We start from the raw sequence: 13,958 nt of genomic DNA, 5'->3' as shown, positions 1-13,958 counted from the left end.
ACAAACTAACCTGAAATTACCCTTGGGAAAGGCAGTCATGCGCAGCTTCTAGCTTCCTGCATAGGAGGGCAGTGTTCCTTGTGAGGACATAGAGAGCCCTTACGACCTGTTTTCAGACCCCACGGGGGAGGAGATGGGGTCCTTGGCCTACAGGGCAAAGGGGACATGTGTGCAGACCATCTCCTGTGTTGACTGTGTGGGAAGACCTGCTGAGCATAGGAGATAGACATTGGTTATGGAAGCGGATCTTGCTCTGTCTCCTCTCTATGTTAGTAAAGTGTTGTTTCACCCAAAGCATGTGTGAGTCATGTCTCTCCTGGCAACGCCGACACCTGTAAACTATGCAGTGGGTCAACACCCTGGGACTGCTGCTCCTGGTGATAGGCAACAGGTGCCACTCGTCTCACAATTACTGTAATAAAAAACACTGACTGAAGGAAAGAAATGCCTTCAGAGGCACTGAAGGCCTGACCCATGTTGTATGTGTGACTCAGACTAGGGAATGTCAGGAGCTAGCTGTGAAGTTCTGAGCTAATTAGAGAAGGATGGAAGAAGGGGCAGACAACACAGGCCAAGGAAGTTCTGTGCAAAGTCCATGTGGCATATTTGAAAAAACTGAAAGAAGGCTCATATGCCTTCAGAGCATAAAGGGAGGAGCAGGAAGTGTTCTCAAATAGAACTAGAGAAGGAAGCAACCACCAGACAGCGCAGGGCCTTCTAGGTCACTTTGAGGACTTGAATATGCATCCACTGAGGAATGGACAGCAGAGAAGAGTTTGTTAAGGAAAAGTTGACAGTGAGACTCCTGTTTTAAAGATATGAGGCTATTGGGAACAGAAAAATGGATGCAAAAGGTAGAAAGCAGACACCAAGAGCTAAGTGAGATCATTGCCAACATCCAGGAGAATGAGGGTGGTAGCTTAAGCCAGTGGTTCTCAACCAGAGAAATGTGACCCCTCAGAAGACCCTTGACAAACTCTGGGAACATTTTTGAGAGTCATACTGTGTAGGGGGATGTTACTGGCATTTAGCAGATAAAGATCAAGAATGTCACTAAATAAACATCCTACAAGAGACATGATTGCTCCCACAACAAGGAATCACCTGGCCTGAAATATAAATAGTGTCTAGACTGACAAACTCTGGTTCAGGCTGTGGTGGTGGTGGAGATGGGGGACACGTTGGAGACATAATGAGGAGGGTAACATCAGTGGTACTTAGTGACTGATGATGAGGGGTGAGGGAACAATTAGCAAAGGGAACACTCAGCTTTCCGGCTTGCTCGCTTGAATGAGTGGGGGTGTCATCTACTGAGACGAGATGCTGGAGAAATTGATGGTTTGCTGGAGAAGGATGAGGAGCTCAGCTGGAGACCTATGAAACTGAGATGCCTCTAAGACATCCAAAAAAAAATCAAACAGGCCATTCACTAGGTTGTAGCTCAAGAGGAAAACCCCAAGCATGACATATGCTTATTAGAGGCTTCTGTGACTAGAACAGAAGCCCCAGGCAGGGATGAGATTACCAAGAGAGGAGGTACAGAGTGAAGAAGAAAGAGGGCCCAGGATGACAAACTCTTGGGAGAGGAGCACAAGCCAGCAAAAAACATCTAAGGGGGCATCCGGAGAATGGGAAGAAAACCAGGGCATGTCACCTCCCAGAAGCTGCAAATGAGACTGTAACCCCACACCTCCTTTAACACAGAGCACCACAGATCTTTTTAAAGCTTTGCTAAACTGACGAGTCAAGAAGAATCTTGTTTAAAGATGTCAAAGTTTTCATTAGCAATTTAGGGGTGAGTAATGAGATTAAACATCTTTGCCACGTTTACTGGCCACTTATACCTCTTGTGTAAATTGCGCAGGGTGCGTCATTTGTCCATTTTCCTTTTTTTTTAATGGACAGCTATATTTATTTTATTTTTTCAAATATTGCTATGATTTTTTTAAAGTTTTAATTTAAACTCTAGTTTATATATATACATATATATATTTTTATTGGAGTTCAATTTGCCAACATATAGCATAACACCCAGTGCTCATCCCATCAAGTTGTCCATTTTCCTATTCTAGAAACTCCTATTTTTGTATGACTCTATATATTATGATTTTTCGCTCTTTGTTATCATATTCTTAAATATTTCCTCACGATTTATCTTTTTTTTAAAGGTGTCTTTTTCTGTGCAGTTTTTTTTCCCCCCTGCAACATTGTTGTTTACTTTATCTTCCTGCTTTGATTTCATGCTGAAAGAGGCTGTTCCTTCCCCGGGGATCATAAAAATGTTCTCCTATATTTTGTTAGGATACTAAATCCTTTTTCTACATTTAAACTTTTATCTAGGGCAGCCCCAGTAGCTCAGCGGTTCAGCACCGCCTTGGGCCCAGGGTGTGATCCTGCAGACACAGGATCGAGTCCCACGTCAGGCTCCCTGCAGGGAGCCTGTTTCTCCCTCTGCCTGTGTCTCTGCCTCTGTGTGTGTGTCTCTCATGAATAAATAAGATCTTTAAAAATAAATAAACTTTTATCTATCTAAAATCTATTTGGGGGTATAATGAGTGACTGAGATTTTTTTTTCTCACTTCAGTTGACCAATACGTTCTTTCAATCTTCTCTTTATGTTAAACTAAATTCAATAACCATTAATCCGGTGTCAGCCTATCTCTTCCGTTCTTTGATCTGTTGGTTTAGATCCTGTGCCCAAACCAGGCTGTTTTAATTACTGTAGCTTTATCGCATGGTTTGATATCCAGGGAGGCACATCTGTATCACTTTAAAACCAGGAAAAATCATAAAACTAGAAAGCTCTTCCAGGAAGAGCTTGTCCTGAATCTGAGCCTAAGGATACTTATATAAAATGGGGTAGAGAAGGGCCCTGCTGAGCACAGTGAGCAGATCCCTGCGCAGGGCCAAGGCAGTTGGTCTGAAATATATGACAAGGGACGTCTCTGTATCACTTTGCTCTCCTGGCCCAGGTGATTCAGGGACCAGTGTGCCTGCTAGCCTCACGCCCAACATTACAGGTGTTTACCGGCTTCCACCTCGCGGAAAGACGGGGGCACGCGCCCACCTGTGCACGCGCACGAGGTGCCCGGTTTCCTCTTCGCCCTGCCCCCACTCCCCCTCCGGTTAGGCTTGGGGTGAGGATGGAGGAAACCAAAAGAGAGATCAAAGGGTCCTTGGCCTCGATATTGATGGAAGAGGGAGTCAGGCAGTGGACACCCTCCTGGCCTCCGCCAGGTGAGCTCCGGCGGGATAGGGGTGGAGGGGACTGGAAGAGGGGGTGACGCCCGGGGGCTGGGCCTTGACCCCGCGGGGGGCGGTCCCCGGCCCCGGCCGCCCCGCCCCGCCCCGCCCCGCCCCGCCCGGCCCCTCCCGGGCTCCCCCGCCTCCGCAGAGCCTCCTGCAGAGCCTCCTGCGGGCTGGCGGCCGCTGTCACTGCGGCAGCGCGCTCGCGCTCCTCGGACGTCCGCGCGCAGGTGAGGACCGGGGGCCCCGCGCCCCAGCCGCAGAGGAAGGAGCGGGACGCTTCGTAGATCTGGGAGCTGGGAGGGAAGGAAACGAATCGGATCCCGCCGAGGGCCGGAGGGAGGGAAGGAAGGGCGCGCGCCCGGGTCCTCGGCGGCGGGGAGGTGGCCCCTGCCAAGCCCAGAGAGGGGGACGCGTCTTCACCGGGCGCATCCGAGGCTCCGGCTCCGGCTCCGGAGATGCGCTGGCGCGTGGCTCTTCTGGCTGTGTGGAGGAGACACAGTTCCCGAGCGGGGCCTCCCAGATCCTGGGGCTCTGGATCCCGGGGGCCCCACATCCCCGTGCAATTGTTTCCAGCCAGCAGCTAAAAATACCCCTCCTGGATCTGCCGGGGGCGACTCCCGGCTCGCGGGTCGCCAAGCCCCACAGAAACCTCCCTTGCCTTGCCGCTGTGATGTGAAGAGCCCTGCCTCAGCCCCGTGAATGTTACTGACAGGTGGAGGATTTGTTCTGCCCAGGTTGGTGTGTACAGGTGGAAAAAATCTGCAAGAAATGACGGACTTAGCTTTTGAAAATTTTCAGTTTAAAATTTCGGCAAGCCTGTTCTCTTCCTGCATCTGCGGAGGGGACACTGGAATTTAAGCCCAGCTTTGGGTTTGTAGGCAGAGGGCTGCGTTTATCTGTCCCCCAAGAGGTTTTGACTTGGAAGAAGTGAGGTGGGTTCCAAAGCGGGTTCCGCTTCCTGATAGGCTTTGCTGCTGGTAGTCGTAGCTTTCTACCTGAGGACCAGGAGGCAGCCGCCTGGCCTGGCCGTGGTCAGGAGCCTGCTTACTATCACCTCCCTCCCTCCCAGCACAAATGTTCTGTAACACTGCAAGTTTCTGGAACTGAAGTCGGGGTCCACCGACACACTCTCATTCTGTGTTCTCTCACCTGCAGTTGGGAGGAAAGATGTTCACTGTGCTGACTCGCCAACCTTGTGAGCAAGCAGGTTAGTATGTCTCAGCAGGCGGCAAGTGTGGCGGTCTCGAGTCGCACTCCCCGTATCAGCCTACAGTTCTTCCCGCGGGTCCCCTGCGAATGACCTTAACGTCTTTGGTTGGAGACTCGGTTGCTTACCAGGGTTTCATCACCAGCATTCCTCAGGTGGAAGTAATGCTTTTGACCACAGCTACACGAAACAAGGACTAACATGCATGTTCCACTGAAATGGTTTTTCCGGTTTGCATAATCCATTAATTTGGCCGTTTGTGGTTTCTCTTACCAAGCTGTGTGTGAGATCTGCTTTAGAATATTGTAGATTTTGTGATAAACTCTAAAGTACTTACCTCTGTCCTCTGCTTCCATCCCAGTGTCGTTGCTGGCACAGCACCTACAGCGTCCTGCATTCCCTACCCCCACCCTAGGTCAATATTGTTACCCTTGTTAACTGGAGGCACATATGTAGAGTTCACACACACACACACACACACACACACACACACACACACACACATCCAAGCTTGTCCTGCCTGCCTACCTCTGGAGCATGTTTTGCAGTTGCTCATGTGAAAACCCAGAAGGGTCTGGCCTCTCCACCCTCAGACACCTTGTAATTACAGTGTTTGCTCACTCCTAATGACAGCACAGCTCTGAGCTACATTCTCTAAATGAATGAGACCTGGTCTAGTCCATTTTGCTTTGTGGTAGGCTTTTCTGCTGGAGCAAGGGTTTGCTGAAGGTAATCATAGCTATTTACCTGCTAAGTGCTGAAGCACAGAGAGGACTGGGAGGCCAGCCACACATCTGTGGTCGGGAGACTGCTCACGTATCACCTCCCTCTGGCCCCTGGACAGATGCTGTCTTTAGCTGTGCGCCAAAACTGGGCATTCTTGTCTTCCAAAAGGATATAATTTTAGAATGGTAGGGGCAATTTATACAAATCTTGTTTTGTAAAAGGAAATTATACCTAAGAAGCCTAGTTTGCTTGGATTTTCACATTTTCCTCAAAGGACTTTGGAAGGTTTGATGAATCTTGACAAATGCACACACCTATATACCCCGTAATTCTCAGAAGATATAGAGGATTTCTGTTACCCCAGAAAGTGCCCCTGTGTTCCTTCCTAGTGAGTCCCTACTGCCAATCCCCTGGGCAGTCAATGTTCAGATTTCTGTCACCTGTCTGTTTTAGAACTTCACATGGATGAAATCATTTCAGTATAGAACAGTATTTGTTTTTTTAAAAATGTATTAATGTATTTGCTACTTTATTTATAAAATTTCCATTAGCCCACACTGGTTTAAGACCCAAGTAAATATCTGCTCAAAATCATTTATGTAAGCAATATTAGTTTAATACATAGACATAGTCCATTATGGTAATTATATACTTTTATACAATACAGCTATAATTATCTTTATTCAGAGGCTATATATTTAGTTGAAGATTATTCATAGGCTTTGTTATTATGATTATTATTTTGCTCTTAAATGGATATAGTTTACATGTTTTCATTGAAATACAAATGCCAGAGTTGATATGATCCCTTTGGGAGAGAACACATGGCTTGGGATCTAGCTATTTTTTGTGAAGATGTAGATGAGACCCTATGCCTTCACTGTAGACACAGGAAAAATCACTGAGATTAACTTCTTACTGCAAACCCAAATATTTCAGAAATTCATACATGTTACTATTTGTGTAATAGTACATTACTGTGTACTGGATTTATAATCATTGATTATATCTGAAGTATAGTATTGATTTCTTTTATTTATCTGATATTATTTTTATATGAAATATTATATCACCTGCTTTAATAGAAAACCAATATTTTAAGAATTCAATTAGCCTACATATTATACATCATTAGTTTTAGATGTAGAGTTCAATATTTCATCAGTTGCATACAGCATCCAGTGTTCATCACATCGTGTGCTCTCCTTAATGCTCATTACCCAATTACCCCATCCCCCCACACCGACCTCCCCTCCAGCAACCCTCAGTTTGTTTCTTAGAGTTAAGAGTCTCTCATGGTTTGTCTCCATCTCTGTTTACTTAGAAAACCTGTATTTTAAAAATCTACATTGAAATAAATGTTATTTTTTTTAAGATTTTATTTATTTATTCATGAGAGACACACAGAGAGAGGCAGAGACATAGGCAGAGGGAGAAGCAGGCTCCATGCAGGGAACCTGATGCAGGACTCGATCCTGAGACCCCAGGATCATGCCCTGAGCTGAAGGCAGATGTTTAACTGCTGAGCCACCCAGGCGTCCTGAAATAAATGTTATTGTAAATCACCTCAGGGACAATCAGTAATATACATAACACATTTTAGGAGATAGTATAAACTATGCACACTGTCTCTGCAAATGCTATCTATTCACTCTTTGAAGGAAAAATAAATGGGCATTAAAGTCCAATCTCCACTCCAACTTTAAAATGTGGGCCTCATTAAAGGCCTCATAAAGGAAGTGATGTATGCACATGTTATGTATCCAGTCTGTGGATTCTACAAAGAAAGCCAGTGCCTTGTTCCTACTTCTCCCTCATGTGTCTTCTGGGTCTTCCCATTTTAGGCCTCAAGGCCTTCTCCCGAACGCCAGCCATCATCGCCTTGGTGGTCTTGCTTTTGAGTGTTGTTGTGCTTGTGGCCATCACACTCATCCAGTTTCACCACAAAGAGGTCCTCCTTCCAGGACTGAAGGTAAGTGTGAAGGGATTAGCACTGATGGGATGGGCTGTGACATCAATTATTCTACAGCTGTGAGTTAGATGAAAAGCCTTTTCTCTGCATCCAGTGGGAGAAGACCCAAGGGAGAACCGAAGGATCTTTGGTGTAAGACCTAAGGGAAAAGCTCTGGACATACTGGTTTTGTAACATTTGACACCAGAGAATGTTAATGGTTACAACTTCTCTAAGGACTGTATGTCCTTACTTTGACTCCTGACTGTTGCCCAAAGCTAGACTTTGTAGCCCAGGTATAGATGGCTACCAAAGATCTACCAGCTTGTGCATTCCCCAAGACCACACAACCCTGATCATGAGTGGAGACCAGCAGACCCAGGCTTCTCTTCTGGCCTAACCTAGGAAACAAAACATCAAGGACTTGAAAAAGTCTCCTTGAGCTGTATGTGTGCTACCTCTCTTGAGTCTAGAAGTGTGCCATGATTCTTCTAACTCTAACCCTTGAAAAATTACTCAGGATATTATGCTCAGTTTTAGAGGCTACTCTTAGCCCTTGATAAAGTCTGTCCCCAAATGGCCTCTCATATGATGCCTGATAGTCTGAGAACCATGTATATCACCCCAGCCTTGGTGTAAGGGCAATGGGAGGTGATCTCCTGAGAGGCTGTCAAGTGAAGTGGAAGAGTCCTTCAGTCATTTGGGTAGATGTTGGCAAACTTCTTCTGTAATGAGCTAAATAGTACATATTTTAGGCTTTGATGGTCATTTGTAGTCTCTGTCACATATCTTCTCTCTCTCTCTCTCTTTTTTTTTTTTTTTTGTCTTCTTATGATTCTTTAAACATGTAAAAACTCTTAGCCTAAGGGCCATAGGAGCCAAGAAATTCAACTGTTATTTGAATCTCATTTAGCCTTTACCCTTGACCTCATGTGTCCTTTCTACATCTTCCTGCTCTTAGTGACTGTTCAAAGGCTATACTTGAAGCAGAAGTTTTTTAAGTTGTTAAAAGATAAAATAGAAACTAATATTGCCTCAGCTTTGTGGGTGTGTTTGACCTACCAATCTGAGGCTGCTCTTCTGGAAGATTAAAGTAAAATCTCCTTTAGATAATGGCATTTGGTTCTTTTATAGGATGTTTTACAGTAAGAATCTTAGTACCTCCCCCCCCCCCATGAATAACATGAAGAAAAAAGAAAGGAAAAAAAAGGGAAAGAAACCTTATACAACTGTCCAGTGATGAGAGGAAAACAAACTATCCAGTTGTCCACACATTAGCCAAAGCCTAGAGAAGCCATTTCCCAAGCTCCTGGCACTGCCTTCTTCTATAAACTACAGAAAATCAGGATTGCAACTGGGAGTAATACTATCTCCTTATACTTTGTAAGCCGCTGTTCCATTTAGTGAAACTTTTCCCTGAGTTATCTCATGTAACCCTTGTGACAGCTATAGCAGAGGGGCAAAGGAAGCATTGTCACCACCATCTTGCAAGTGAAGAAACATAGGTTTGGCCAGGGAATGGCAGACCAGAACTGACCAACCCTCCTGTTCGTAAGGCCAGGTTTTTCTTCCCTCACCTCTCTCTTCTCCTTGATCCTAAGTTCAGAACAGAGAACCCAGGAGAAGATACTGGCCCCCGAGAGGATAATTTCTCCTCCTTTACATAAGAAGAAAGATGGGGAGGTGGGTGCAAATGCAGGAAGTTTTGCTGAACTGGGGGAAGTGGGGGGAAGGCTTATAGCCCTCTTAGACCTCTAGAACCACTCTTATACCCCATATTTCAGAGGAACACCTCTAGCTGTATTCCAGAGTTATTCCCTGTCCATAGCACAAGGGAATGTGCCCACCCAGAGCCATGCTTCACCTTCTAGAATAAGCTGTGGTGCCGGGGTCTGTGTGGGCCTCGTCCTGAGGACTGACCTCACCACTGGTCTGAAGGGTGCCAAAGGGGCAACTGTTTGCAGAGATTGTAGACAGAGAATGGATGTGGAGTCTGGGCCACCACACCTTCTACAGTCAACATATAGGTGCATGAGGCTCTTTAACTCTGTGTATTTGCCAGAGGTGGGATGAAGACAAGTAGAAGTTAAAAGGGAGAGTAAAAGACTTCATTTATAAAATTTCCCCACAGGGCCAATGAAAGTTAGGGATAGGCTGTTGGCAGTTGTCAGCTGCTGGCTTCCACTCTTTCTGGGAGGTAAGAGGTAAGTCTTCTGTTCATACTGGAGGAACATGGAGGAATTGACAGAAGACCAGAAAACCTAGTAGAGTAGACCCAGGGCAGTAAGGAGGCTACCGCTGAAGGAGGTCAGGTGGGTCAGGTGGGTTCCCCTGATCAAAGATGTGAGAGCAAAAGTGCATTCCATCTGGGAAGGACCCCGGAAGCACAGGCCGAGGGTGGGGAAGTGAGACAAGAGGGAAGCAGCCAATGGAGGGTCTGCTATCCAGCCAGTTATGGGCAGTGGAGGCTCAGTCCTGCAGAGGATCCCTGGGAGCTGGTACAGAACTCATCCCAGGGTTATCCTCTACCAAAGGGCATCTAGAACACCTGCCTCAGAGGTATCTCACTCAAGGATACTTACACAGCAACTTCTTCTAGGCATTGGTTGAGTGGCTGCTCCCTGGGAGACATGAACTCCCTAGCATTTCCTTAACTCCCTAACATCCCTGGGCACATTGTATGCTCAGGTGAGCTCAGGTCACTGGAGAAAGCCTTAAGGCAGGTGGAAAGTGCATGGCTGGGCATCACCAGGGTAAGGCCTGAAGGACATGGGTAGGGAGCCCTCAGTGATTCTTCCACATAGATATGATTATTGTTATCCTCGTTTTGCTGATGAGAAAGTAGAGGAACAGAAAGGGCAGATAGCTTCTCACAGTTACAGACTGGAAATAGCAGACGTGGTGCAGAAGAAACAACAGAGAGCAGAGAATGTTGGAGGCCTTGAACAAGGACTTAGAAGGAACAGAAGAGACACCTTCACCCCTTCGCAAAGAGTTCAGAGATGGGATTTTTAATCTCCCCAGATCTAGCTGTCAGGCCCCAATCACAATGTAGGGGACAGGAAGTTGTAGAAAGTTTGAATATTGGCTCAGAAGACCCATTCTGCTTAATTGGGTGGATTAAATGTGAGAAAAGACAGATGTTCTGAGCGAGTGGAACCAGAGCAGAATGGCCACTTGAAAGAACATTCCACATGCAGCTCTTTTCAGAGTGAGGACAAGCCTCTTTTTTTGGTTTTGTTTTGCAGTGTGTGCTAGGGGTGGGAAGGGCAGTTGTGGAAGTGAAGCTGAATGAATACAAGGGCTTTTAAATTGTTATGTTGATGTTTTCATACCTGGGACCTTGTTTTGCCTTTCTGTGCAGCTGACGGTTGGTTATGAGGGGCCAGCTCCACAATGGCCTATGGGGGCGGGGGGGGGGGGGGCTGGAATGTTCCTTAAGACCCTATTGAAAGGTGATCGCTGTCTATTAAATCCAGCCTTGGCTTACCTAACCTTGGTTTATCTGAGTTGAATGGCAGAACTATTAAAACAGTCAAAGGTTAAAGCGTCCCCAGTCCCTTTTCATTGTTACTGGTCTGACTTGTTCTACAAACCTGAAGCGTAAACATGATGGCATCAGTTTTATTTTTCACTCAAGCCCTCACTTGCTTTATTATCATTAAGTCTGGTATCTTCCTTTGGAGACTTTGCCCTCCTCACCCCCAATCACAACTGTCTAGAAGCCCTGCAGCTTCTCAGTCCAATATGATCAGCACCCCCATCACCATTGTCCCTTGCAGCTGCATGATGTCACTGTTGAAGGGGGGCCTACATAGGCCCTCTCGGGTCACACTAGATCCCCATGTTGCATCAAACTCCCACTCTTGGCCATTCCTCTCTAAAGCACAACCAGGGGACGAGGCTGTGCTAAAACCATTCCCTTCTAATCCTCACCGGTTCTGTCATTGGGCTGGAGCTCTGGTGCCTATGGCCCTCCCTGTTTTATCCTTAGGAGAGTGAGAGTTAGATAATTGGTTTCCTCCTTTCCAGAAAGACACAGCACTTTCATCACTTTGATCCACCTCCTCTCCAGCCAGATCTGCACACTACTTAACTACGAGTTTGCTTTTGAGGGACTTTTTGTCTGAACAAAGAAAGTCTGCGATATGACATCTTATTATGAAACAATCAACCCTGATAGACCTGGTTTCCTTGGAACTCAGTGAAAGCATGGGGGCTCTGTGTATAGGTTTGGGGTTGGTTAGATCTAGACTTGAGCCCAAGTCTGGGACTGTGAGCAATTATTTACCTCTGTGAGCTTCAGTTTCCCCAACTGTCAGGTGGGAATGATGACAACACCAGCCTTATGAATGCCACACTAAAGCACTTTGTGTGTGCCTGGTATACTGTAAATACTCAACAAATGTTTACTACTACAATTCCTATTATGATGCTAATAGTGGTGATGATGATAATGATGGTAATGATGATGATAATAAATAAATCTAAGAAAGTTGATCTTATGATCTTTGCTTTTGCTTTGTTAGAAGCTCACACAGTCCTTAAGTTCGGGATCATCGGTTCATATGGAAGGCTGTTTCCTTTTGGTTAATCCACTGAGTGTGTCTCCAGTTCCATGTTCAAGCCATGTTTTTCCTGACACTGCATTAGACAGAGGGTTACTTATTGCTTTCCACGTAGCTGAACTGAATGAAATTCAGTCCCCACCCCAACCCCTCTGTCAAACCACATTGAGTGCCATTGATCTAGGCAAATGAACTCTGAAAACTGGTTAAAGACCAATTTTTCCACTTTTGAAAATGTCAGCAAATGATGGTGGTTACTCGGAAGTAGCACTGGGCTCAGGATTGGTCCCTGTCAGCACGTTCCAGCAGGTGCCGGAAGGGCAGCCATTTCTCCAGGTTCACAGTGGAAAGTCTCTGGCTGTCCCCACCCTGGTGAAAACTGGATCCCAGCTAGGATGAGGAGAATGAGAATGACCCTTCTTCCTCCTTTCTGATCTTGGCCCAACAGCCCCAAGTTTTCTTCACAGGGAAAACACACTGTTTGCAAAGAGCCGGGATCCAGAAGATGTGGAAAGGGTGGGGACCCTGTGGAGTGGCTGCTCTTGTGTCCTCCCTTGCTAGTCAGCACCAGGGGTGGAGGGGCAGGTGGAAGGGTGGTGAGGGGTCAAAAGCAGAGGGGAGGGGAAAGAGTGGACTGGTAGGGAGGCTCAGATCTCTGAAGTGCCTGGTTTCCTTCAGCTCCACCTATGCACTAATCTCCGGGTGAGCCTGCCCAGAGCAGGCTGTGAACAATGCTTCCCTTGTTTGCAGGGGGTGTCATGTCAGGATCCCTGTCAGCATTCATCACACTGAAGGCTGAGATTAAGAGGCTGTCCAAGTTCAAATACCAGTGGACACAGGATGTTCCATCTCAATATAATGGCGAGGCTGTGATTGAGGAGCTGGAGCAACATGTTTTTATTTGGTCCCATTTCAAAGGAAACAAGCACTTGTTAATAGTGGAAAGTTGGAATCCTACCAAATGTCTAGAATCAGGGAATTAGTTAAATAAATTATTGCGCATCTCACAGAAGATGTGGGGAATGTATTGAAAATGATGGTATTTTTACTGGCAGGAGAGATGTGCATGATACATTTATTAAGAAAAGAGCAATGGAAAAGACTATGTACAGTGTAATCCTCTATTGAAATGAAAACCTATGTCTAACCATATATTCATATATGTAGTTGTATACACCAAAGACCATTAGAAAATATATACAGGAAGGTGTTAAAACAATAGTGGGATTTGAGAGGTTTTATGTTCTTTTCTTTCCTCTTTTCCTTGCTTTGTAATTTTGTTTATTTTGCTTTATTGATCTTTCCAAATAGCCTGTGTTCATTGAGCAGCCACTGAGTGTCGAGCATATGGTCTCCTGTTTACTTCTCAAGGTTAAGTTGCCTGAAGATGGGGAAACCCAGAGAACTTAGGCCTTGTACCCAGGGCTGTAAAGCAAGCATCAATCTGAGTCACCTTGCCTCCAGAACCCAAATTCATCTTCCTCACTGAGACAAGCAGCCTAACCCCACAGCAGTGGAATTGGGGAAGAGCTGTGACCCAGAAGCCTCTGCTGCCCTGGGCTGACTCCAGGCCCCAGCACATGCTGACCTAAGTCAGCATTACTCATTCCAATCCCCATAGGCTGCTAACGCATGCTCTTTCTGGGTCAGGTTTGGTTCAGAGCCTGAGCTGGAAAGACTTGAGGGGAAGCTCCCTGGTGCTTGCCTCTAGCAAAAGGGATGGTCCAGGACTCCTAGCCAGCTCTCCTGGGCACAGCTAGCCCTGGCACTGCCCTGACAACACCCTTTGTTCATGCACCGTGTAACCAAAGTGGTATGTCAACATTAGTTTGTGTTTGGGGGTTTTCTCCTTAATTATGGATACTTTCCTTCTGAAGGCTAATGCAGGTATTGATGTGTCTCTCCTTCGTGAGAACTTCCTATGTTGTTTTCCAGGCTAACAGGCCTGGAAGTTTGGAGAATAGAGAGCATCAGGTGACTGACTACTCATTTCCCTCCTGAGACCCAGGTGGCTTCTGTCCCCCACCTCCTCAGAGCTCTGGATGAGGAAGAAACTGAGGATGGGCAAGATTCTCAGAGTGCTAATTTTCTACCTTGGCTGCATATTGGTGTCACCAAGGGAGCTTTAGAAACCGTCAATCCCTGGGTGCACTCCCAGAGATTCCAATTTGATGGGTCTGGGATGTGGCCTGGGAACTGGGAGTTTCAGAAACTCCCCATGTGATTCTAATGTGTGGCCAAAGCTGAGAACCATGCC

General features: G+C 46.2%; 1 protein-coding gene across 3 annotated transcripts in view; it reads left to right on the top strand.

Moving 5' to 3' along the window:
* The first annotated feature begins 3,361 nt into the window (after window positions 1-3,361).
* Window positions 3,362-13,958, top strand: part of ENTPD3 (ectonucleoside triphosphate diphosphohydrolase 3) — a 33,483-nt gene continuing 22,886 nt past the window's right edge. The window contains exons 1-4 of one of the 3 annotated variants that reach the window (XM_077865665.1): window positions 3,387-3,476; window positions 3,823-3,983; window positions 4,405-4,456; window positions 7,027-7,154. In XM_077865665.1, coding sequence (XP_077721791.1) covers window positions 4,417-4,456; window positions 7,027-7,154 — 168 coding nt within the window. In that variant the 5' untranslated portion in view covers window positions 3,387-3,476; window positions 3,823-3,983; window positions 4,405-4,416. Of the gene's footprint in view, window positions 3,477-3,822; window positions 3,984-4,404; window positions 4,457-7,026; window positions 7,155-13,958 lie in introns of all 3 variants that reach the window. The other 2 variants (XM_077865666.1, XM_077865667.1) reach the window with 2 other exon arrangements.

The sequence above is a fragment of the Canis aureus genome, chromosome 22 (assembly GCF_053574225.1).
Source record: "Canis aureus isolate CA01 chromosome 22, VMU_Caureus_v.1.0, whole genome shotgun sequence".
Lineage (NCBI taxonomy): Eukaryota > Metazoa > Chordata > Mammalia > Carnivora > Canidae > Canis > Canis aureus.
Note: the sequence above shows the minus strand (reverse complement) of the source record. Positions and strands in the feature narration are given on the sequence as shown.